The 24522-nt window shown below is 44.5% G+C and overlaps 2 protein-coding genes across 2 annotated transcripts; both read left to right on the plus strand.

Moving 5' to 3' along the window:
• Window positions 1-1883: 1883 nt before the first annotated feature.
• cpne4b (copine IVb) lies at window positions 1884-16252 on the plus strand. Its single transcript, XM_068747228.1, has 15 exons — window positions 1884-2054; window positions 4242-4421; window positions 7136-7207; window positions 7405-7479; window positions 8021-8104; window positions 8205-8294; window positions 10011-10109; window positions 10906-10992; window positions 11166-11225; window positions 11328-11461; window positions 11935-11989; window positions 12087-12138; window positions 12572-12705; window positions 13056-13292; window positions 16121-16252. Exons 1-15 carry the CDS (start codon window positions 1884-1886, stop codon window positions 16250-16252), a joined length of 1662 nt encoding a protein of 553 aa, XP_068603329.1.
• A 1706-nt stretch (window positions 16253-17958) lies between these two features.
• Window positions 17959-23208, plus strand: mrpl3 (mitochondrial ribosomal protein L3). The gene is made up of 10 exons (XM_068747229.1): window positions 17959-18090; window positions 19598-19779; window positions 19865-19956; window positions 20403-20501; window positions 20715-20814; window positions 20918-20978; window positions 21085-21196; window positions 21274-21351; window positions 21454-21531; window positions 22976-23208. Exons 1-10 carry the CDS (start codon window positions 18020-18022, stop codon window positions 23123-23125), a joined length of 1023 nt encoding a protein of 340 aa, XP_068603330.1. The 5' UTR covers window positions 17959-18019; the 3' UTR covers window positions 23126-23208.
• The last annotated feature ends 1314 nt before the right edge of the window (window positions 23209-24522 follow it).

Below are 24522 nucleotides of genomic sequence, written 5' to 3' on the forward strand. Positions count from 1 at the left end.
TACCATCTTTCTAGCATATCCGACCTGCGGTTATCCTTTAGTTTGGACTTAGAGGATTTGAGGCTGCCCAGGGTTTCCGACCCAGTTCTTCACGTGCATTATGAAATGGGACAGTGGATCCATATGTCTTAAGATGAATTATACATGCGTTTGCAGCTGGCAAATGCATTTAAGCAAGTGTCAGCTGGATCCTGCTTCAGAAGTATTAAGAGGCTTCTTAACAAGGCATTAAGGTATCGATGTTGGGAAGGTATCAAAGTATAACAGAGGAAGCTAGAATGCCCCCTTTTTTTTTTTTTTTTTTTTACTGTGCTCCTGTTTTTTATTGTTGAGCAGGTTGATGCCCCTCTCACATCTTTCCACTGAATATGAAGATGTGATGGGAGGTGCTTGGCTTAGTGAGTCTAGAAACAAGGGAGCAGCCTGGCTCTCTTTAGTGGCAGTAATGTCTGTTTTTTTTTGTTTTTTTATGAAATAAAGCTGTAAATGGATGGGTCAGTGGTTACGACTGTTCGCCCTCACGTTAACTGGGTGAAACCAGACCTGGGTTCATGCATGGCTTCCTCCATGGGCGCTCCGGCTGCCTCCCAACAGTCCAAACACCAGCTGGGATAGACCGCAGCACCGTTTGATCCCACAAAGGATGAGCAGTCAAGGAGATTAGAGATTTTTCAGCTTTTAAAAGTTGCTATCTATTTTGAAACTTATTGAAATTTATTTTGAGACAGACGCAGCAGCGTTCTCTTTCCAGTCTTTATGCTGAGGCCTCAAAGGATTCAAACTTTTACCTTTAAGGTTCTGCACACCCACCACACAGGTGTTTTCTTTCCCCCCAACACATCTGGATAAGTGCATCATGTGTTTAGGTCATGGGTGGGTGGAGTTACACTGGGAATTACATGAACCCACAAGCATCCGCGCAGCTTTAAGGGCCGTAGGGGTTGCACCGAAGGATTATTCTGCTCTGACAGGTGCATCAAAACTGGAAATGAGTCTGCACACGCCCACGCGGTCCCGAAAAAGAGGTCTAATTAAGCAGGCTAATCGGTAAAACACCATGTGTGGGTGGTTAAGGCCTATGTAGGACCCTTTTAAGATCAAGAACATCATCCCCTGTAACATATCGGATGTTTACCGGCATGCATTTGTGATGCTGTGAGCATCATCGCTCCGGCGAGATATCTTCAACCTGACAGATTTAGTTTCCAATAAAATTAGCGGGTTAATGGATGTTACGGGACCCCAGGAAGTCTCACCTTGAGCAAATGAAAAGTGGGTGATATTCCCAGCCGTTATGGTGATGAGGCGGGCTGCTGTACAATCGGATTGAAACTCATTTTGTGATCATTAACCGTTCATTCGTCATGATTATGAGGAAATTGTCTGTGCCGCAGCAATTAGATTAGGCAGTAATGTATTTATGGGATGTGAACACTATATACGCTTTGCAGAAACCTGAGGAGAAACCTGATTTGTATTTTTTCTGGCCACTCAGCAGAGCATACCAACAGAAGTGTGTGTGTGTGTGTGTGTGTGTGTGTGTGTGTGTGTGTGTGTGCGCGCGCTCATTTGTGTTTTTAATACTGACCTGTATACATACCAAAATATGCAAGTGTGTAGACACCATCATGCGTTCGGCTATTATTTGGTGCTGTAAGTCCAGACTGTTATATTTATACTTGTGGACTTTATGTGACATTCCGAGGCTGACCTTGAACAGTTTTAGTCTCTGCTTAGTCAGGGCAGGTTGTTTGCAGCCTGCATCTGCAAACAGCAAGAGCATGACTGTCTGTCTGTCTGTTTCTATCGCTCTATCTCACATGCCTTTTATCCCCCCCCCCCCCCTCTCCCCTCTCCATCCAGGGTGCGATTGTGCGTCCAGCATGAGCAACATCTACGAGTCTGCAGAGGCCACTTTGGGCTTCATCAGCTCTCCATGTCTGACCAAAGTGGAGCTGAGAGTTGCCTGCCGGGGCATCTCGGACCGTGACGCTCTCTCCAAGCCCGATCCCTGTGTGGTGCTGAAGATGCAGTCGCACGGACAGTGGTTTGAGGTACAGTCGCCTAATGGGGAGTGTGTGTGTGTGTGTGTGTGTGCACACTATTGAGCTAGAGCTTGAACATTTCATAAACTACTTGCCTCGTATATCAATGGAAGTTTTTGCTTCTGCTGTAATACAAAGTCGATCCAATTGTCATTTTCAGTGACAAGAGTTTTCCAAGGTGACTTTATTCTAGCAATTCAATCTCATTTGTCCATGAGCCGATGTATCAATCAGACCAGGGGACGCTTGCTTGTGCTCTTCGGGCTCCGCTGCATCAAGGACCAATGCTACTGTTCCCAGCTGCGATTGTGTCAGTAAACGTCTCGCGTGAAATATGTTTCATCCTCCTAAATTAAAGAGACTGAGAGTGTCACAGTCAGATTTTGGGGCTCACTGAAATTAACGCACCTCGTGTTTGCAGCAACACCGTTGTGTGGGTTCCCTCTGGACTCCTGCAGTTCAAAAATGCACAATATAGGTGAATTTGTGATTCTAAAATTGCCCATAGTTGTACATTTTAGGTTGAATGGTTGTTTTCTCGCGGCGTGTCAGCCTATCCAGGGTACACCCCGATGTTCGGCCAGTGTCTTCGGGGATTGGCTCCAGCCTGCAGGGACACAAGAGCGGCTATAGAATATAGATGCAGCTGATGGGATTCATTTGTCATCTTGAAAGGAAATTGTGCGGCTTTTGTTTCTCTGCCTGAAGTTGTCGTTCTCTGTTGCATTGATCATGAAAAAATAATCATAAAAAAATCATAATAATAATTTACAAAATATTGTTTACATTTTTAAAAACGTACAAAATTATATTATAATAATAATGATAAAAAAAACTTATGTTTATCCTGGAATCCTAAGCCTTTTATTGATCATCATACACAATAAAATCTCTAATGAATAGAACATCCTCCTTGGGTATATTTATTGATCATTTATTAGAGTAGAAAATGAAAGCAAAGCACTTTTTAAGATCAAACCTGCTCATTTGGAAACCAGCTGGAATCTTCTGCTTTTACAAACCTCCTATTCCAACGGAAGAATCACCTGCACGAGCTGCACTTTGTGAAAATGTAGATTAATTGCCTCCACCCCACCTTCATTATTTCTGGGAAAGAGACCAGAGTGCTGAATCGTCCCTTAAAATATGTGTATGCAGATGCACACTCCCACGCATACGGCGCTACAGGGACCCACTTTCCGAGACATTTGTGCATACGCTTGGTTTTATTACACAACTGGGTGCAGCCGCAAGCTCAGCGACACACACACACATGCGCTCGTAAGGGCTCAGGATCAAGTGCTCTGAAAGTAGTGGAGGATTACGCCGTCTTTGGAGACCCCAGAAAAGAATGCGTGTGTGCCGAAGGGTTATCAACAATAACACAGACCCAGTCGTTCCTGCAAGTGTTGGATAGGATTCGTTGGCCGCCCCGAGACAGACTTTTGTTTGGCTCATTGTTCTGCGTCAGGCAGTTAGAGGGAAGAAAATGTGAGATCAATGCTGCAACTATGGTTGCTTGTCTTTTGTACTCAAGCACCACGCATCAGCAGTCACTCAGTCTGCTCAGAGGGATGCATGAAAACAAATATGAATGTTTTCTCCATCAATAAATATAAAAGACCTCAGAGTTCTTACAAATTACCGTAAAGTAGTGAATTAATCGATCTTAAAATGCTTAGAATTTAAGATTTTATAAATAAATATTCAATAATGATGACATTTAAGGACAGCTATTCAAGATTTAACATTTCATTTGGCACAAATAAAACACCCTGATCTCCAGAACTTTGACAAGATTCAGCTGTCAGATCTTTTAAAACATTTAAATCCTTAAACGTGAGGCAAAGGCAAGGCAGGTTTATTTATACAGCGCCATTCAGGACATACGACCATTTCAAGGTGACTTACATAAGTATAGCATTAATTAAAATATGAAATCAAGAAGAAAAAACCCTCCACAAGATTAATTTGTTTTTTTTTAATCAGGATAAATGCTAGTAAAAGAAACTCAAAACAAAATGTAAAGACAAGCAAATGGATAAAACTAAGAATAATAAATGTGGTTGATTTAGTGATTCTTGTTGTAGCAAGCAGTTTGTCATACATCTGTTTCAGATGTAGGGTTAATCTACTAGCGTGTATGTGTGTGTGTGTGTGTGTGTCCCTGTCCCTGTGTGTCCGTGTGTCTCTCAGGTGGACCGTACGGAAGTGATTCGCAGCAGCAGCACCCCGGTCTTCTCCAAGATCTTCCTGGTGGACTACTACTTCGAGGAGGTCCAGAGGCTCCGCTTCGAGCTTCACGACATCAGCTCTGGCAACAACGGCCTCCGCGACGCTGACTTCCTGGGAGCCATGGAGTGCACCTTGGGACAGGTCCGCGCACGTGAGAGTACAGCCGTGTGACCTCAAAGGGGAGAACTAAAATAATACCGTTACAGATACTACACGCTATACTTACTAGCCGGTTTCGCACAGATGACAATTAGAGCCACGGCGATTATTATTACACGAAGCGTGAACTTAAAGGCACAATAAGTGTATTTGTGAAGTACATATTTAAATATAACTCGGCCTGGATTCGTGCTGGAGTTATCGGCATGAGCTCTTACCTTCGTGACCATTAACAAAAAAATTGTAGCAGCTGTCCGATGACAACGACCTTCCAATCAGATTTATTCCTTCATTAATTTTTCGCGAAGGAGCCGACAAGGAGCCCCCCCCCCCCCCGTGTGTCCTGCATATTCGTTGCTGCCTTACTTGCCAGTGTGGAGGTAGAACGACAATGTCTTTGTAGCACAACTCTAATGTGCGAATATTAGTGCGACCTTGAGCATCCTTCTGTAAAAGAAGCGACTGTCGTCTCTCATTGCAACATCCTCAACAAAACCGACTCTGCTCACAAATCAGGCTTTCAACCGAAAAATTAAATGTCAGCGTGTTCATTTGGACACTTTTCACGCTAAGTGGCTTTCAGACCTGCACAGTTTGAGAGTTAAAGAACAAGGGTGCGTAAAGCCTCTCTAAATGCATCAAAGATCAACTTTAAGATTAGCCAGGCCAACTTTAGTCATGGATTGAATCCTAATACGATCTGTTCCCCTGTTACCGTCTGCATTATCACCGATCGTCTATAGTCCTTGTGCATATGCATATGCTGGTGCACGCAGACTTGCTGCGTCCGAATGATGTCGGCGTAATCAATATTAAAAGTGTCCTGCAACGGCTTGCCGTAGTCCTCATTAGCAGGCTGAGCGGGTTCACCCCAGCGAAGTCACACTGGGCAGAGGGCAATAGAGAAAGAGCTGACACTCACAAAGGTGCTCGTTTCCACCTTTCATTGTCTGAAGCTATCAGCAAAATAAAGCGGGGAGGGCGGGGGGGGGCGATTTATAATAGTTGGGGGAACTGAGAGGTGAGAGGCAGGAGGGGGGGGGGGGGGTAACATGCTTTGCCTCAAACATCTGGAAGCTGCCAGCATCGTGAAGAATTTAAAAAAAGCAGCATTACTTTACTGCTGTATAAAAGCACCATGTTGTTTTATTTGTTGTTCATTTTGACCACCCCCGTAACCCCCCCCCCCCTCGCTCTTGTGTCAGCAATATTGTCATAGAGAGCATGCAATCCCTTTTTATTGCCTTCCTTAAGCCGGCAGTGTGAGCTATTGCACAGACTGTGAACAATGTACTGTACTTCGGTAATGGGAGTTAGCGTCCAGCACAAAGCCCGCTATGTACGTTGAGCACAATCTCTACTAAATCCAAATTACCACTGGGGGTGAGCTTGTTGTGGTGGAGACAGGATTGCTTTTGTCACATGACAAAAAACAATGTTAAACACAAATTTAAAAAGCCTTTTCTGGACGAAAGCCTCGAAGGCTAACTTCTCCCTCGTTGTTAAAGCTGTACCGCTGTACTGTTATTTATTGTGACCCAGTCCATCGCTACGGTTGCTCTCCCCTTCACCTCTGGCAAACCAATTATTATTGCCGAGATAAAACGTTTTGCTGCCAATGTTCCAGCACAGAAAAATCCCCAAAGATGCCAGAGATAAAAATAAAAAAAAACATTCTGGTATACTGCGCAACACAAGCGACAGTGGTAGGCTTAAAATAAATTGTGTGAATTTGTTTTTGCAAGACCTCAAATACAACGGATGCACGTCTATATGGGAAAGTCTTGCTCTGCATTTTTTTTAAATGGCTGTAATAAATTAGAGCACTGCTGACTGAAGTGAAACCGATCACAAGCGTGTGATAAGAGAATTATCTTTTGTGTTTATCAGCTTGTAAATATAGTTTTTTTTATCGAAAGGAAGGCAAAATAAATGATTTGATTTCTGCTTTGATTCATGAGGTAACTATAAACACAATTCCAGAATAAGTGTAATGATCTGTTTAAAGGCATGACTTCCATTAAAAAGTCATTTATCTGCCACCAAAAGATTTGTGGGAAACAAGGAACACTATTTTCCTTCGAATGATACGTCCAGTAAAAAAAACAATTTATCTTACATTAAAATGTATTTTACGCATATTTCCAGTAATCTTTTTTTTTTTTTTTTTTGCTGTCGATGATAGTGGGAAAAAAAAGTTGATGGTTGAGTCTTATTCCCATGTCATCAATTACAGACTACCTGTAATGAACTAGCCCTAACCTCAATACAACACCTCCCTCCTCTGCCAATAGAAACACTGAACAAGTCACTTCCTGTACTTTGAAAACATTTCCAGAAGGCCGATTGGCCATCCAACTAAGACCACGTGTGTCACTTTGCAGAAACCGTCAGGTGCTTTTTGCCTCATGATTTTAGTTCATATGACCTCCCCCCGTTAGCTGATCTCTCCTGCCACCTCCTGTACACTTGAGCAGCCACTCATGCAACATCTGGCCAGCTGAAAATAGTACTGGAGTCAAGGAGCCTGCAGATAAATCTGGTGAGTCAAAGGGGTCATGGTCAATCGGACGTGTGAGTTCATATGACGACGTCATCGGTGACGCTGGGTTCGCGGCAGCGCGGTGAGTTGTGTGTCTGAGGGGAAACAAAGGACTGTCCTGATTTTGTGGGGTTTTTGCTTCTCTTTGTTTCAGATTGTTTCTCAAAGAAAATTGAACAAAGCTCTACTCAAACAGGGAAACACCGCTGGAAAATCTTCCATAGCAGTATGACGGTTTAAGCCCACACACACACGCACACGCACACGCACACGCACAGACACACACCTAACTCTCAGGCACTCGGAAGATAATTAATTTAATGATGTGGACTGTGCTCTCCTGCGTGTTGGCTGTTCTGTCCCTCATTTTCATCTCATTTTCTCTCACCTCCCCCCCCCCCCCCCCCCCCCCATTCCATAAAGGTGACAGCAGAGGAATTGTCTGGTAACGATGATTACGTTGAACTCTCCTTCAGCGCTCGCAAGCTGGATGACAAGGTCTGTGCGCTTTTTTTTTAAAGAAGACTGAAAATTGTTTCAGTCTCCCTTTAGCCATTAGGCAAATCAATATTCAGATGTGAGTTATAGTGTGCAATGTGTGTGCGTGTCAGGCAGGTGTGTGTGTGTGTGTGTGTGTGGTGGGATAAGGGATTTGATGAGGAACCAACTCACACACAATATACAGAAGTACAATCCGGTACTCGAGGAGGCCCGCTGAGATAGGCGGGTACCCCTCCCATCTCGCCCACCCCACCACCACACATTAAGATAACTACACTAATTTTCAGCCCCTCCACACGCAGACATGTGAGCCCGGCCACGGATGACTAATCCAAAACAACCCGGGCCTTCGGGGGAAAGATGGATCTAAGCAGCAGCGGAGGGTGGGAAGGACAGGAAGGGGATGGGTGTAAGAAAGAGGGAAGAAAGGAAGAAAAATGGGGTGAAAAAGCGATTCTGTTACCATATGAATGATTTATGACCATCAAAGGCGCTTCTGAGGGGGATGCCTTACATGAATGCTTTTTTTCTTCTGAAGGATTTTTTTAGCAAATCAGACCCTTTCCTGGAGATTTTCAGAATAAATGATGACGGGACCGAGTCGCTCGTACATCGAACTGAGGTAATCACACGCAAAGAAAAAAACATGAAATGTTTCATCAGACTAGTGATTAGCAAAAACCTTGTGATGTTTTTGAGGTTTTTTTTTGTATATGCCATAGACGATCATGAACAACCTCAGCCCAGTTTGGAAATCCTTCAAAGTTTCCTTGAACACACTTTGCAGCGGCAACCATGACAGGGAGCTAAAGGTGAGTCTGCAACTCAAACTGTTTTTTTCACAGGTTTGCAGCGACGCCAATGAGATGTATTTATTTTTATTTACCTTAGAATTCATCTGCGACAGCCTGAGAATGCTAAAAGCCCAACACGGCTTCCTTTGTTATTTAAGCCCCCCCCCCCCCCGGAATACACAATGCACAATTGGAGGAAAAGGCCAAATGGCACCTGAAGGCCTGCAGGTGCTCTTGCCAGGGTTTTTCATTGTGCAGCATACATATTATGAGCTTTGTAAAGCATAGGCATTGTGAAAGTGTCATATAACCATATAAATGTAGCCTAATCAGGCCAAGTACCCCCCCCCCTCTGGGTTGAGTTCAGGTCATGTGTCGCCTCTCCCGATGCCTCTGGGTAATTTAATGGGGCAGTGGCCATCATAAACTCTCACCTTTACTCACCAGAATCAATCTGTGAGCCCACATCCATCTGTGTGTGTGTGTGTGTGTGTGTGTGGATATGCGTCAAAGTGGCGGCTGCACATCATCGCTAAACCGCTATTCTTAACCATGAATAAACATGAGATGTTCGTTAAATATTCAAAGGCGTCATAACTCTGCGTGGCTCCTGACAGCAGGAGGAAGGACTTGCACACTCACACACACACACACACACACACGCACGCAAGCCGTCAGCTTTGGTTTCCAGGGCTACTCGTTTGAAGCAACAGAGCTACAGTGAGAGAAGGGAAGGCAGACATTTCTATTCAGACCAGTGCTTCTTTTCACCAGGCTGTTAACTGACCGATGCATAAATGTATAACCCTCCTCTGCCGCTTCCGCCTATTTCCCTTTTTATATATTTTGTTGTTTTCTTCTTATCTGGTTCGCCATCGTTTGCTGTCTGTGCACGGCCCGCTTGGTCCAAGTCAGTATTCCGTGATATGGAATGCAAGTCTTTCATTGTTTCAATTTTACATTTACTCTCGCACAACGCTCAGAATCTCGGAGCGCAAGCAAGGCTGCAAGTACACGAGCGCTCGCCCCGACCCCCCCCCCTCGCAAGCAGAAATGGCAGACACAAAAACATAGACGTGAATACAATGCACGCACACAGGAAAATAAAACAGCCTTCAGGTGCAGGCACTTGGCAGCTTAAGTGGGAGACAGGAAGCAAGGGGATTACTGGGGGCCGTTTTTTAATCAAACGCTGTATGATTGCTTCTGATCACTGACCTCACATACGAGGCCACGAAACTCAAGAGTCAAATTACCTATTCGCCGGCGTCCGAGCCTTTGAAAAAGCGTTTTTATTTGTGTGTGTGTCTTTATTGGTGAAATGTATTCATTATTATTGATTGTAAGTCCTCTGTAGAACTGTCCAGATGTTTGTACCCCTGTTTCTTTACGACATGCTAAACCGTGGCCTCCGTGACCTGCACCGGTGATTGAGGCCATTTTTCCTGTGTTGCAGCATCATTTGGAAGCAAACTGTTATGTTCACACACACACACACACACACACACAAACACGCACACACAAATAAAGCAGTCTCTTAAGCCACGTCCCTCTCAGCATCCGCAGATTAATATTTCACCACTCCATTGCCCCCCCGCCAACTCCCCCTTATCAATCATTCAGCATGGCATTTCCCTGCATGTCTGTGTGTGTGAGTGTGTGTGCGTAACAGCGATAGTGTTGCAGCTGCGGTCTAACTGAATGAATGTGTGCACTTGTGTGTGTGTGTTCCAGTGCACGGTTTGGGACTGGGACTCTAATGGAAAACATGACTTTATTGGGGAATTTCAGACCACCTTTAAGGAGGTGAGAGCAGAGCAGGAGGGCAAGCAGGTAAGGACGAGCGCACACACACCAACGACAGCCAACCAGCCAAGCTGCCCAGGGAACGGCTGCAGTTGGTTTGCAATATAAACCATTTAAAATTCTTAAATAGATTAATTAAATATTAATGATAAATCTATCATTAATGTTGCGAGTGCAATGCCTGTTGTTATATCTACTATGGAATGGATTGATGCTCAAAGACATGGTCTGCTGTCCGCGAAAGAATATTCCATGTTTCATGACCGACAGGAAATCATCAAAATAATTTCTGAATAAATAAAATAAACCTTATCAACAGGTGGAAAAGCAGAGGGGTATTTTCTGGAATAGGTCTGTAAAAGAGAAGCTGCTTGGGTGACTTAACATCATCTGATACCAGCCAATCACAATCTGACGTATCCGTGGAATCCCGTGTGATCCAAAGCAGACGTAGACGGTCTCTGGGCTCGTTGTTATCAGCAGCGTGGAACCACAGCTTCTGTTTGCAGGCTGAGTGTAAAAAGATCCCCCCCCCCCCCACCCCACACCCACCCTCCTTTGGGTTCTGATGCGCCTGTCTTTGATATATTTTAGTGAACATTTTGCTGCATTAGTTCTGTGTGATAAGACCAACCGAGTTCTGCTGGCAAGGTTCTTAAGTGTTTTTGCTCAATAAGGACAAAAAAAAACTGTTTGTTCTCTTCTGCACTAAAATCATATGTTATGGTTTATTCATGCCACACACACACACACACACACACACACACACACACACACACAAAGAACTCCGCCACAGTGTTAACATCAATGTGTGTTTGCCTAGATTCAGTGGGAATGCATCAACCCTAAATACCAGATGAAGAAGAAGAACTACAGAAACTCGGGTGTTGTCATTCTCAACCACTGTAAGGTGAAGTAACAGCATCCCTATTGTCAGACTCGCATCTTTAGCCGTGCATTTCAGCTCCTGTTGCCGTGTTAATAGTCCTCATTTGAAGGAATGGAGTGAGGGGAGGGGGGGGGGCATTGTGTGTTGCATTGCACACTCAGCTTTCCATATACAATCTACATTTCCCCTGACAGATCATAAAAATGTATTCCTTCCTGGATTACATCATGGGAGGCTGCCAAATTCAGTTCACAGTGAGTTTTGCCACATAATCTCCACCAGTTTAGCAGCAGCATCTGTTCCAAGCCCACCCACGCAGCGTGGAATGTATGTCTGTGCGCCTTTCTGCCCCAAAGGTGGCAATAGATTTTACAGCGTCCAATGGGGATCCCAGAAACAGCTGCTCCCTCCACTACATCCACCCCTACCAGCCCAACGAGTACCTTAAAGCGCTGGTGGCTGTCGGGGAGATCTGCCAGGACTACGACAGGTATCTCCCACTCCACCGGTCATCGCTGATGCTAAAGCTAATGCAGGCAACTTAATGCATGTTGGCATGACGAGATGTATCATGGAAGTAGAGCAATAAATCCACTGAGGCTGATGTCTCCTGAGTTTTAGGGACATTTTGACAAGTGGACAAAATAAAAACCACTCCTGTATCCTTCTCTTTATGCAGATTCACACCTAAATTGAAATGGTTCCAATCCTGGCCCACAATCTGTCCTTCTACTAAATCATGAAATTGCTTTAAAAAATAAAAAACACACACACACACAACTAGAATGGCATTCCATTTCCTACATACTTCCACCATGGCACAACAGACATGTCTCTGTCTGGATCAACCCCAAACATTACTGTAGTCTAGTCCCATCTTTCAAGATGTCAGTATTTTTTTGTGTGTAATCTTTCAACAAACAAATGGACATGGGTATAAAAACTCTCCCTCTCTCTCTCCAGTGACAAAATGTTCCCTGCATTTGGGTTTGGAGCACTGATTCCACCTGATTTCAAGGTAGGACCCCAAGCTTGTTTTCCGTTACCTAAATTGGACGGAGAATGTTTTTGCCGGGTGTTTGCTCGAGAGTCTGTGTTGTCTGACCCACCTGCAGGTTTCGCACGATTTCGCGGTGAACTCTGACGAGGACAATCCTGAATGTGCTGGTGAGCTGTGTAATAATCAGACCTTCAAATTCATACGCCGCAGGACCCACCGAGTTGCTTTCATATAAACACACACACACACACCCCACACACAGCTGGGATGGTTGTTGCCATACAGAAGGAAGTATTTCAGGCTCTATCTATCTACAGAGGGGGGGGGGAGCAACACTAATCTGTACGTGCGAAGTGGGTTTCTGTACTCTTCACTCCACATAGCAGCATTCCCACCGTGAAGGTTCGTGTGTGTGTGTGTGTGTGTGTGTGTGATCCGGCTTTTTGTTTGATGAAACTTTCCAAAACGGTCACATGCAAGAGAGCCTGACACATTTTAGCAGCTACTTAAGCAACTTGGCGAGGTTTTATGCCGGCGTGCAGACGGATGGACAGACAGTCCAACCAGAAATTGTTCTAATGAAATGGGCTTTAATTGCAGGGATCCAAGGTGTGGTGGAGGCCTACCAGAATTGCCTTCCCAAGATCCAGCTCTATGGGCCCACCAACATTGCCCCAATCATCCAGAAAGTGGCTTCATCTGCCTCAGAGGAGATGCACACCAAAGAGGCCATGGTGAGGGCGAGGCAGCGAGTCTGTGTGTGGACCGGCACACAGAGAGACAAGGGGAAGACAAAAAGTGACACACTGGATGTGGTAAAAAAAAAAAAAAAGGGGGGGGGGAACTCAGAGGATCAAAAAGGCATGAATTGAAAAGCGTGGGTTGAAGTGATATTCATTTAATTCCAGTCATAAATTTTAGAGCGCCGATTTCCCTCTGCTTTAGTGCCTCCCGCTTTCTCTCTGTCTCTCCAGTGAGTTTTATTCAAATAGGCCTCTGACAAGAAGTCACTTTTAAAACATGAACTGAACATCTATTCCTCCCTCTTCACATCCTCCTCCACAAATGCTCTCTCCCCTACCAGGAATACTTCATCCTCTTGATCCTGACGGACGGCGTCATCACCGACATGGCGGACACACGGGAGGCCATCGTGCACGCCTCCCACCTGCCCATGTCGGTCATCATTGTTGGCGTGGGCAACGCAGACTTCACAGACATGCAGATATTAGACGGGGACGATGGGATCCTTCGTTCACCAAAGGGCGAGCCCGTCCTCCGTGACATCGTCCAGTTTGTCCCCTTCAAGGACTTCAAACATGTGGGTGGTAGTTTGGGGGGAAGGTTAAATGTGTGTTATATAAATCACAGGATGTTTTCAACAGTTGCATTAAATTCTTTAGAATGACGGGGAATTAAAATGATCTCAGCTGCATATTGGTGGAAATGGCATATTTATTTTTAAGATATATTGCAGACAAACAAACAAACTAATGTGGGATGATCACAAACCATCTCGCTGCCAGGGGTAATGAGGCAATATATCAGCAGAGGTAGTTTGGTGTCTCATGGTCCTACTCATTCACAACTGCAACACGAACTGCATTAAAAAAAATCCAAAGAAATAAGCAATGTGAGCTCATAATAGAGCATCTCAAGAAAGTTCACATCAGAGCCGCAAGCTTAAGGCCAGCCCTCACATAGAGGAAGCTAAGTATCGCTTTAAATATTAAATACTGTTACAACGCCTGAGGATACTGATACATAGCATTTTTGCCTTTTCATAAATTCAAATGTCTTTTTTTATTTTCTCTCACAGGAGTGAAACTTAAAACAGCTTTAAGGTGGAGGAAAAAAAGGTCCTTGAATCCCAACACCGTTTTAGTTACATGTAGTCCAGGCCCTATTGGACCATAACAGATTAGTATTAGGAAAACATAAGCATGTGCCTCTAGTCACACTGAATACACTTTTAAGGCAGCGAGAAGTGGAGCATTATTATGCAAACATAAATCAAGCAGCGCATCATTTTCCCTGATCTGCGCCGCGATGCAGAACATCACAAATACGAGGCATTTTTTATTAACACAAGCTCCTGACGCTCACACCAAACATTACTGTAAGCAGATTTAGTCTCGGATGGCTGTAAACAAAATAACAAACAACATATTATAACATTGGCCTGTCGCGCTACTGTGACTAAGATGTCTCTCCAGCGAAAATGTTGGAAAACCTGAATCATTGATCCCAATTTAGAGGAAATGCGTGGAAAACCATATGTAACTCCTCAAATATTGGTAAATGTCGGTGCTTTTTTACCTGCATCACAGTAGTAAGCTTTGTGTCATCGCTCAAAAACTCTCATGGAGCTTGATGGAAAAAAAATCTGGCATATTTAGGGAATTGTTATGTAAGAGTTTGGTGCGATTTGGTTTGATAAACTATAGCCACGGGCCTTTTGAATACTCGATTGAATTAAGGTGGACTATTTGACCTCGGTGTATGTGTGTAGGTAGAAAGTGCTTTTCTATTTCCTTACTGAGAAAAACATTTCAATATAAAAATATACACAGGGATTTTGAAAAGATGACAAGAAGCTATGTTTAGGGGTAATTAATCATTCTAGAACTTTTCACAGCATCTTTGACACTTTAAAATGAAGAGATTTGTCAAGCAGTGACAATTAATTATGAAGAAAAAAAAAAAAAAAAGGTAGACTTATTTAAACCAAAAATAAATTGGGTTCTGCCAGACAGACCTCTCTTCCAGATCTTTTCTTACAGTATAAAGCAGTGAAAACAATACTTGCATGATTTGTTTGTTTCATTTCCCATCCTGCGGTGTGGCTGCTGCACAAATGTACAACGCTGTGATGTTGTTGTTGAAATGATGCATCATGCTGTTCTATTTTATAGTTGCATTTATTTGTATTTAAAGTACTTAAAGGAGCTGACAAAGCGAAATAGTTTGGGTATGTGGTGTGTTTCTCGGGTGGGTGGGGAGTGTGAATGTGTGGGTGTGATGTGCTCGGTGTGCTCCTCACAACACATCAGCTATATCTGCTTGCTGTGTGTGTTTCTCTGGTGGCATAAATGTTTGGGGGGGGGGGGGGGGGCTTTGACGGGGTCTGTTTGGCCCGGGTGTGTCATCAAAAATCAACCAATTGCATCCCAGAAAAAGAGAAAAAGACATGTGAGAAGGCAGGAAGGAGTTTACCCCCAAACTATATAGAGCGTGCTGTCAGAGAGGAGAGGTGGAGGATAAATCTGGAGGAAATGATGGAGCCATCCCCCCCCCCCCCCCAGCAGTGGTGGTGGTGGTGTTGGAGCTAAAGACAAAAGGGAATGAGGGAGCGTGTGACAGAGGTGGAGAGGTGATTTTCTGCTCTGTCGTTCCTTTTCAGAAGGGATTAGCTGGACGGAGCTGCTATGTGACAGGCAGGGGGGGGAATAGCAGGTAGATGGGAGCAGTGGGAGAGGGAGGGAGGATGGAAATGAGGAGTGGGCGTGGGCGTGGGCGTGGGTGGACTTCGATGATGCTTTGTCTCTGGGAATTATATGTGACAGTCTCTCTGACTTCAAGGAAACAGAATGCTGTGCAGTGTCAGAGCGGGTATGTGTATGCAGACGCATCGGGCAGCTTAATACGTGAAGCGTGTGTGTCTGCGTGTGTGTCTGCGTGAGCGCGCGTGTGCGTGTCCTAATAACCTCGTTTAGAACCGAATTCTCCTTCTCAATAACACGCTAAAGAGTTCTGAAATGGCTTGTAAGTGACCATCATTGTTTATAGCGTCATTACAACAAAACACAATCAGGAGGAAGTTGTAAACGGACACATCGAAGTACAATGCTATAAGTTTTGAACAATTCATCAACCCAATAAACGTGATTTTTTTTTTTTTTAATTGGTGGAGAGCTGTTTGTTTTCCTCCTTCAGCAAAAATGTGGAAAACTAGCTACTGTACGAGAGTAAGGGAAAGAGTGAAGGCATGGATGTGTGGAGGTTGTGAAATGGGCTTGCCTGCTCTCATCAGTTTCACATGTCTAGACAGCGACAGGACCGAAAGTCAATTCTGGCATCCCACAATCACGCATGGATGGTTCTGTGGGCGTGTTTGTGACCTCTTTCTGTCTGTCTCTTTGATTCCAGGCCTCCCCAGCGGCACTGGCTAAGAGCGTTTTGGCAGAAGTCCCTAACCAAGTGGTGGATTACTACAACGCTAAAGGCATCAAACCCAAATGTATGTCAGACTACGAGACTACGAGAACCTTCAGCCCCTGACAATGGAATATGTGCAAACGTACACTTACAAACACATATATAATATATATATATATATATATAAACTTTATGTATAATACATTTGACATGCAAACGCACAAATATGCACACACACAGACAAACCTGCACACAAAACCATACTACATTTTATGTACAATAGTCTAGTTCCAAGAATTAGCTCGTTCTGGTGAGAAAATGTAGCTACTCTGTTGATGATGCTTGCATGTTGACAGCAATGGCATCAGCTGGGACATTATTTATATCTACAGTATATCTGAAAGGAGTGTATAGGAAAAGTAAGAGCAGTCTTCGGATACAGCATGCAGACTCAGACCACTGGCCGCCCAAAGAAATGACATTCCTACCTTATTTAGATAACTAGTAAGTCCTTAGACCAAAAGATCTGCGTGTAGAAAAGCCAAAATGTGTGATTGCATAACTGGAAATGCTTAGAATTAGCATTGCAAATGTTATTTATGGGAATGGTCCCTGTTAAGTGTTTTGCATAAATGCATGCATAATCCCGCTCCAGGTAATATCCAATCTCCAGTAGTCACTTGCTAGTTAGGAAATAAAGTATCGCTGTCATTTGAGTGACATTCAGGGCTGCCTTGGATTCTTTTCTACAGATTTTGTTGGAGATTTTGCTAAATGGAAACTAACAACAAAACAATTGTAATAATTTCTAAATAACCTTCTTACAATGTAAAAATATATTTGAGAGGATAGCAAACTGTAGTGTTGTTGAACACTTATCTGTAAGCTGAGAACTGTTTTTCTGTATTCTGCATGACTATTATAATAAAAGAAAAACTTTTTTCTCAGAGTGTCTGAACTGATGTTTGCATTTACGTGTAGCCTACTTATGTTAATGTTGTGTACTTTGTCCAATTCATCTTTCATTCACTGTTTTTTTCTTATTAGTAAATTGTAAGAATAAATTAATTCACACATGTTAATATGGGAAATGAGGGCAACCAGCTGTCCAGAGAGAACACTCCACAAGGAGTCTGTGTGCCAGAGCCTCTTGATATCTCTTCCAGCAATAACCTACATCAGAAGAGTGACACCGAGAGAGACTGAGAATAATAGCAAGGCTGGGAGAAACCACTTAACAAGAACAAAACTGCACTTCATGTTTATTCTGCTCTAGTGCAAGAAATATAATGATTTGAAACTATCGAGAAAAGAAAAAGAGAATGAGGTAGAGATATTGATGATAAATTCATAAAATAAAATATATTTTAATCTCTCTCTCTCTCGCAAATAAAGTAGGAAATATAATTATTTACTGTACATGTAAGTAATAAATTGAGAAAATTGTATCTGTTGTATAAGTCTACATATGACACAGTATACAAACTACTAGATTGACTTTAGCTTAAAATGATTTTTGCTGTTTCTACAGCCAAACTTTCAATTCAATTCAATTCAATTTTTTGTATTATGTGTGGTTATTTGTTTGCATGGAGTTGTTTACAATATTAACTTATATTAACTATTAACATACACACTGAGATGACGTACAGTATTTGCCTAATACCCTAATTCTCCAAAGATACTGCGGCGGAACCTTTGTTTATGGGTCCCAGTGTTTGCGGAATTACTTTGGTAACGGACAGGAAGTAGCAGGGGTGACATTTGTAACAGGTCGAAAGTGAAGGCATTATTTGTCACAGCAGATCTCGTGCCTTCTCCATTCGTGTGTAGTTTTTACAATATATATATATATATATATACTTGTAAATATATAAATTAAAGAGCCTAATGGCGGCGTGGAGCTGTCGGGGTCTTCTTCAGCGCGGAGCACGGCTCGTTTCTCTACGAGCAGCAGAAAGGTAACGCAAGCTACCCTCAATGCTAATCGATAAATTCAGGTTGATCGACTAAACTGAGCCTCTTCTGCTGTTATTTACGAGTCAGTATGACGTCAGAATCTCTGTTATCGCTGCTCTCTGCATTATTTGTTGCATTGGACGCTATTAGCAAACCGCAAACATTAAAACTAGTACATGACTATATATATATATAGAAGTACCCGGTACTTGCCTGTAAAGCGACGCATTATTTATCAAAGGTTTCGACAAATGTATATATAAAAAAAACATCCATTCTGCTGCTTTATATGGGACAGTTCACAAAAGAATCCCAGATCAACTGACGCGTTTAAAAACATAATGAAGAATGTGGCTAATAAAGTCTAAAACATATTTAACATTCCATCATGAATGCCTCCGTCATCTTGGAAGTAAAAACTGAGGCCAAAGTCGCGCTTGTTGGGTTCTGCTGCGTCTGTATCTGTAGAGATGTTTATTACTGTGCGAAACATTTTAAAATAGGACTCAGGGCATCTGAGCTGTGAGCTCTCATTACGTGGAAACTAATCAGAATCAGAATACTTTAATAATCCCATAGGGAAATTATATCAGCCACATTGCTCCGCTCAACAAAGACACAGAATAATTTCCAATGTTCTACCAATGAGACCAGAGGAGGAATCTGATGACTCGCTCCTCTGTCCCTGGGAAGGTATGAGCAGTGTTGGGTGGCGGAGACGTGGCGGTGCCACTGACAGGTACAGATTCAGAGTCATTCAAATGAGTTTAATGCTTCTGTGAAAGCGATGTCATTATATCTACCCGACAGCCATTACGGGACGTGATGTTTTTGTGGATGATTCTTACAGTACTGATGATAAAGAGACAACCCCAAAGGCTCGAGGGTTATGTGATAATAGAAGCAAATCCAATTTAAAATGATTAGTGACAGTGGTGTTGAACGTGTGTGTGTGTGCGTGTGCGTGTGTGTGTGCGTGTGTGTGTGCGTGTGTGTGTGCTGTCTGATTGCTTCCTGGTTTATTCATTGGAAAAAACAACGTTGCGTGCTCATGTGCTCAAACTGTGCGTGTGAAAGTCTGAATGTGTGTTGCTCATCGGCAAAGGCACGGCAGTGACTGTGCAGCAGGAGATTGATTAATAATCAAGTCATTTTGGATCCATGAAAGTGAAATAACTTCAACAGAATGAGATGCAAAACAGTTTTTATTGTAGGCGGTGCAAAACCCAGTGCTGGAATTAATTATTTAAAGTGACAAAAGGGCAAACGTTTTGTCTCTCGGCTAATTAATTTGTCAAAATGTATCAGTTATTTAGTAATTGATTTACAAAGGTGTTGTGTAAGCTTCGGGAATTTGAAATCGCATTATTAAAATTTGTAATGCTTTTGGTTCTCTTTGTCAGACAAAATGGTGCAGTTTGTACAGTTATTTTCACCTTTCTGGAAACAAGCGATGAATCTCCTGGTGAAGACCCGCACTGATGCCCCTACATTTCCCTTTGCTTGCAGCGCTGCAGCTTCGGTGGGTTGCATCCGGACAGTGAAGACCGTGACGTGGTTTGATGAGCACCTCACAGAGGACAACAAAGAGTACATGAGGAAAAGCGTGGCGGAGGACTACCAAAGGCTAACGGCTGAAAAGCTCAACCCGCTCAAAGATGAGCCCTGGCAGCGACACGAGTGGACAGAGGGTGGGGTGACGGCGTCTGTGGGAACAGCCTCTCCCCGTCCGCACACGCTTGAGCAATGTCTTCATCGCCTCTTCCTCCTACCCAGGTAGCCGAAGAGTCGGGTTAGTGGTTGTGAAGTTGGGGATGGCGCCCATCTGGAACAAAAATGGAGAACAACACGCAGTCACCATGTTACAGGTAACACAAAGACGCCATGCAGCACCTCCCTCGCAGCCGGGCGTCAACAGGAGCTGTCCGATGTACAGAAGCAAATCTGACTGGATCTTTTTGTCTCATTTTCAGTTTGTCTTTTGGTTATGCGTTTGCTGAAGTGAATCTCCAAAAGCATTTATATTTATTTGCCGTGAACAAATGTGGAGCGGGTGATGCTCAGACTTTCGCGTGGCACATATTCTTGTTCTTTCCTCCTCCTGGTTGGCTTCCACGGTATCGCTTGTATCAAAATGCCTGAGATGTCACCATGTTGTGTTCCATCAAAAGATAATTTAATTATTGTTGGTTGGGGGGTCGGGGGGTGGCATCTCAAAAATACTTACAAAAATACTTTAATCGAGTTGTGTCATGTTTTCTGCGTTATCCTTGTTCATCTAGCCTCTATTCTGGTAATGGTTTTTTTTTTCCAGGTGCAGGACTGCCATGTATTAAAGTACCTTTCCAAGGAAGAGTACAACGGACGGACTGCTGCCCTTCTGGTTGGAGGAAAAAACGTATCACCGTTCTACGTAAGCATCAGCTGTTACCGATACCGAATACCGTGTGTGTGTGTGTGCGCGCATGCGCCTGTTTTGGGTTCCCCTACAGTCCGAGCAGACCTCGCTTTAAAACGGCAAAATCGAACCGCTGCAAACGTTTGGTGCTTTTCAGATGTCAGTTCTTTCCCCCACCTTTTAGTCATTGTATATTTATCTCTCTCCTTCCACCGCGCCGAATGACAGAGGTCGGAACACGCGTTGGAATTATTCAGGAATGCAGGAGTGCCTCCAAAACAAAAGGTCACCACCTTTCACATAACTGACAACGCCCGCGTCAAGCCAGGTACGCCGGAGCGCTCCTTCGGGCGCCGCCTGTGCCCCGTCCTGGACTGTGAGATCTTATGATGGATTTAATAACCGTGTATTTCGCTTCGTGGTGTGTTCAGGCACTCCCCTGTATGCGGCTCATTTCCGCCCGGGCCAGTATGTGGATGTCACGGCCAAATCGTAAGTTCTGCTCTGCCAGTTTTTTTTGACTTCCCAAGAAAAGTTAAATCATCAGTCTGATAAATGTGGAATGTGGAAATGTGAATGTTCTCGTGTTTCCGCGCAGCATCGGTAAAGGGTTTCAAGGCGTGATGAAGCGGTGGGGGTTTAAAGGTCAGGGAGCCTCCCACGGCCAAACCAAGACTCACCGTAGACCGGGAGCTTCTGGGCCTGGAGGGGTAAAACACACACACAGGAAGAGTCGCCATCCCGTAGTCCAGTAACGTGAGAGTGTGTGTCGTTCATCATCGTCTAGGATCCAGGCAAAGTGTTCAAAGGGAAGAAGATGCCCGGCCAGATGGGCAACAGATTCATCACAGCGCTCGGCCTGAAGGTTCGCACGCACGCTCGCGTATGACGATGTCTGCCCCTGACTGTAATCTCAGTTTGCTGTTCACTCTTGTTTTCCCTCTCTCGGTATCTCTCGCTCTTCCAGATATGGAGAGTCAACACCAAGCACAATGTGCTGTACGTGCACGGCTCCGTCCCCGGACACAATAACTGCTTGCTGAAGGTAAACCTCATTCACATATTCTCAGGAGCAAACTGTACATTTGAAGGTCGACCTCAGAAGGCTTATTGCTCTTGGCGGTGACCTTGCGCCTCTAGAACGCTGTCCACACCTCTGAGACGGTGCGATCTGTCTTCATGGCCAATGTGCTGGTTCAGCTGTGTGTGTGTGTGTGCGCGCGCATCTGTTTGTTTGTGTTTAGTGAGGGAATGGTAAACCGCCTGAATAATATCCGCTGCATCCATCTGCCTACTCCATCGTGTGTGTGTGTGTGTGTGTGCGTGCGCGCGCTTACAGACACCCAGCCTATTACTTGTTTGCAGACAAGCAGTAATGAATACAAATGTGCATTGTCTTACACACACACACACACACACACACACACCCACAGCTTCACCGCTGCAGGAGACACATGCGGGTTGATAATGTTTGTTCATCGTCTTCGTTTTTATTCTCCTGCGTAGCTTCATGTTTTATTTATACAAGGGCGCTAACTTAATTACAAAAAATAAAATCGAATTATTGATTAATCTTTTATTATTATGCAGTTAACCGATGAATCATTTAGCCCCAGTGGTTGTCAGGTTGAGGTCAGAATCCCCTCGGGGGGGCATAGAGCCATTAGACATTATGGAATTATGGAGGGGGGGGGGTATTGAATGAATGTAATTTTTTACTTTTATTCAAATCGAAGTTGTCTTGGTTTTATTCACAGTTTCAAAGTGTCGTTCGCGGTTGAATCAAATCAAAGTCGCCAGCCGTGGTCCACCGGAAGCCAAGTCCAGTTTGGAGCAGGAGCTCCTGGATCTGGTTACCGCGCAGCCGAACAATCTCAGGCTGTTCAAATCAAGAGCCGGTCGATAAGAACCGCTAACCACTGCTGCAGGATGGCGGGGGGATGCCGAGGAGTTGAAATGGTGCAGCCTGCATCTTTGTCTCGCAGCTCGGTTGTGGCTGCTGCTTGTTCATGGCGGGGTTTTTCTTTTGCAAACATTGCATCGTGTTTGGTCACGTTCCTTCCTGCAGTCCCATCCAGTTCACGGGCAACAATTAGGTCGCAAAACCGAAGCGGCTATAGAGTGTAAAACAGACAGTGATCTGTCCTTCAGTGAGGAAACTCTCCCGGCTTTTGAGCCATCTATCTGTGGGGGGGGGGGGGGTAATTATGTAAATCTACCTTGGGACTGCTCCCAATCACAAATATAAGGGTTCAATGTGATGAGAGTCTGGGAGGGGGGGGGGCGAGAGCGGGAAAGAAGTCCTGCTTCTGAAGGGCCGATGAAACATTTAAGTGCTGATCTAATCTTTAAAAAAAAAAAAAAAGAAAGTGGCGGTTGAATGCCGGCAGCGTTTTTTCTGAAAGCTTCAAGGTGACAGGATTTACCACAACGGCTTCATCGCTGTTTCAGACGCTCTCTTTGAATAAGTGTGTGTTTGTGTGCTTCAGGTAAAAGACTCCATGCTGCCGACCCGGAGGGCCGCCAAGCTCAACCCCCCTTTCCCTACCTACTTCACGGAAGAGGAAGGCGACCTGGACGAAGACCTGTATGATGAAAACCTGTTCATTCATACCGATCCCTCAATAGCACTGACCTGACCCCGCTATCTCTCTCTCACACACACACACACACACACATGTTGCATATTTAGCTAAACCCAAAATGTACACCTGGTTCATTTAATAGAGATTAAATACTTTGAACGCCATATTTTTTGTCCGAGTGTGTGTGTTATAATCGTTCCAAGCCTGTCTGTTTGATCCGAATAGTTATTACAGCCCTTTTCTCCCGAAACCATGGAAACTGTCGGAGTGATGATGTCACTAGAGGATCCCCAAGCAGCGAGGAGAAGAAAAAAAAACAATGGAACTGAACAAACGAGGCGCAGCGACTGTGGAGCAATGTGCAATATCTGCAGGATGGGATGCCGGAGGAGGGATGGCTGTTGAGATGGAGCTGCGGGTGGGGGGGGGGGGGGGAGTTAAACAGGTAAGGTTGGAGCAATGAATGGGGCAGAAGGCATGGGAGCAGAGAGAAAGGAGCAGAGCCAAGAAGAGAGGGAGACAAAAGGGAGGTGAAAAGGAGCGCCTGACAAAGGCTGACATTTGTGAATAAAAGGACAAATGAGGACATAAATGAGGACATAAATGTTGCAGCGGGAACGGCTCGGCAGGATTTAAATCCCTCAGCTAGTTCCCTTCCTGCACCGCGTTGGACCCCTCTTTGTCTTCCCAGGCAACAAATCATCAAATGAGAATCATCTCGGTGTAAATGTATCCTCAAAGGCCTGGTTTGTAATTCAGGCTCTGCCAGCCGCCGATGTATCTGTGTGATCAACAGGAACAAGAAATGGGCCGAGTGTCAGGGAAGCGTCGCCGGCAAGGACGGCAGAGGGACGCAGCACCGGTGCATGTGTTCCCTGGTTGTATTCCCTGGTTGTGTTCCCATGTGTTCCCTGGATGTTTTCCCATGTGTTCCCTGGTTGTGTTCCCTGGTTGTGTTCCCTGGTTGTGTTCCCATGTGGTTCCCTGGTTATGTTCCCATGTGTTCCCTAGTTGTGTTCCCTGGTTATGTTCCCATGCGTTCCCTGGTTGTGTTCCCTGGTTGTGTTCCCATGCGTTCCCTGGTTGTGTTCCCAACCGCGTTCCCTGGTTGCATTCCCTGGTTGTGTTCCCATGCATTCCCTGGTTGCGTTCCCTGGTTGTGTTCCCAAACGCGTTCCCTGGTTGTGTTCCCATGTGTTCCCTGGTTGTGTTCCCAAACGCGTTCCCTGGTTGTGTTCCCATGCGTTCCCTGGTTGCGTTCCCTGGTTGTGTTCCCATGCGTTCCCTGGTTGTGTTCCCGTGCGTTCCCTGGTTGTGTTCCCAAACGCGTTCCCTGGTTGTGTTCCCATGCGTTCCCTGGTTGCGTTCCCTGGTTGTGTTCCCTGGTTGTGTTCCCATGTGTTCCCTGGTTGTGTTCCCAAACGCGTTCCCTGGTTGCGTTCCCTGGTTGT

This window comes from Brachionichthys hirsutus, chromosome 13 (genome assembly GCF_040956055.1).
Source record: "Brachionichthys hirsutus isolate HB-005 chromosome 13, CSIRO-AGI_Bhir_v1, whole genome shotgun sequence".
In the NCBI taxonomy this organism is placed as follows: Eukaryota; Metazoa; Chordata; class Actinopteri; order Lophiiformes; family Brachionichthyidae; genus Brachionichthys; species Brachionichthys hirsutus.

Excerpts from the sequence above, each read along its gene's own strand:
- cpne4b (XM_068747228.1), top strand. The coding sequence starts at position 1,884 with ATGAGCAACATCTACGAGTCTGCAGAGGCCACTTTGGGCTTCATCAGC. Across the intron at positions 12,706-13,055 it reads TGCACACCAAAGAGGCCATG|GAATACTTCATCCTCTTGAT; the intron begins GTGAGGGCGAGG and ends CTCCCCTACCAG. Across the intron at positions 13,293-16,120 it reads CCTTCAAGGACTTCAAACAT|GCCTCCCCAGCGGCACTGGC; the intron begins GTGGGTGGTAGT and ends CTTTGATTCCAG.
- mrpl3 (XM_068747229.1), top strand. The coding sequence starts at position 18,020 with ATGGCGGCGTGGAGCTGTCGGGGTCTTCTTCAGCGCGGAGCACGGCTC. Across the intron at positions 21,352-21,453 it reads TCACAGCGCTCGGCCTGAAG|ATATGGAGAGTCAACACCAA; the intron begins GTTCGCACGCAC and ends TCGCTCTTCCAG. Across the intron at positions 21,532-22,975 it reads ACAATAACTGCTTGCTGAAG|GTAAAAGACTCCATGCTGCC; the intron begins GTAAACCTCATT and ends TGTGTGCTTCAG.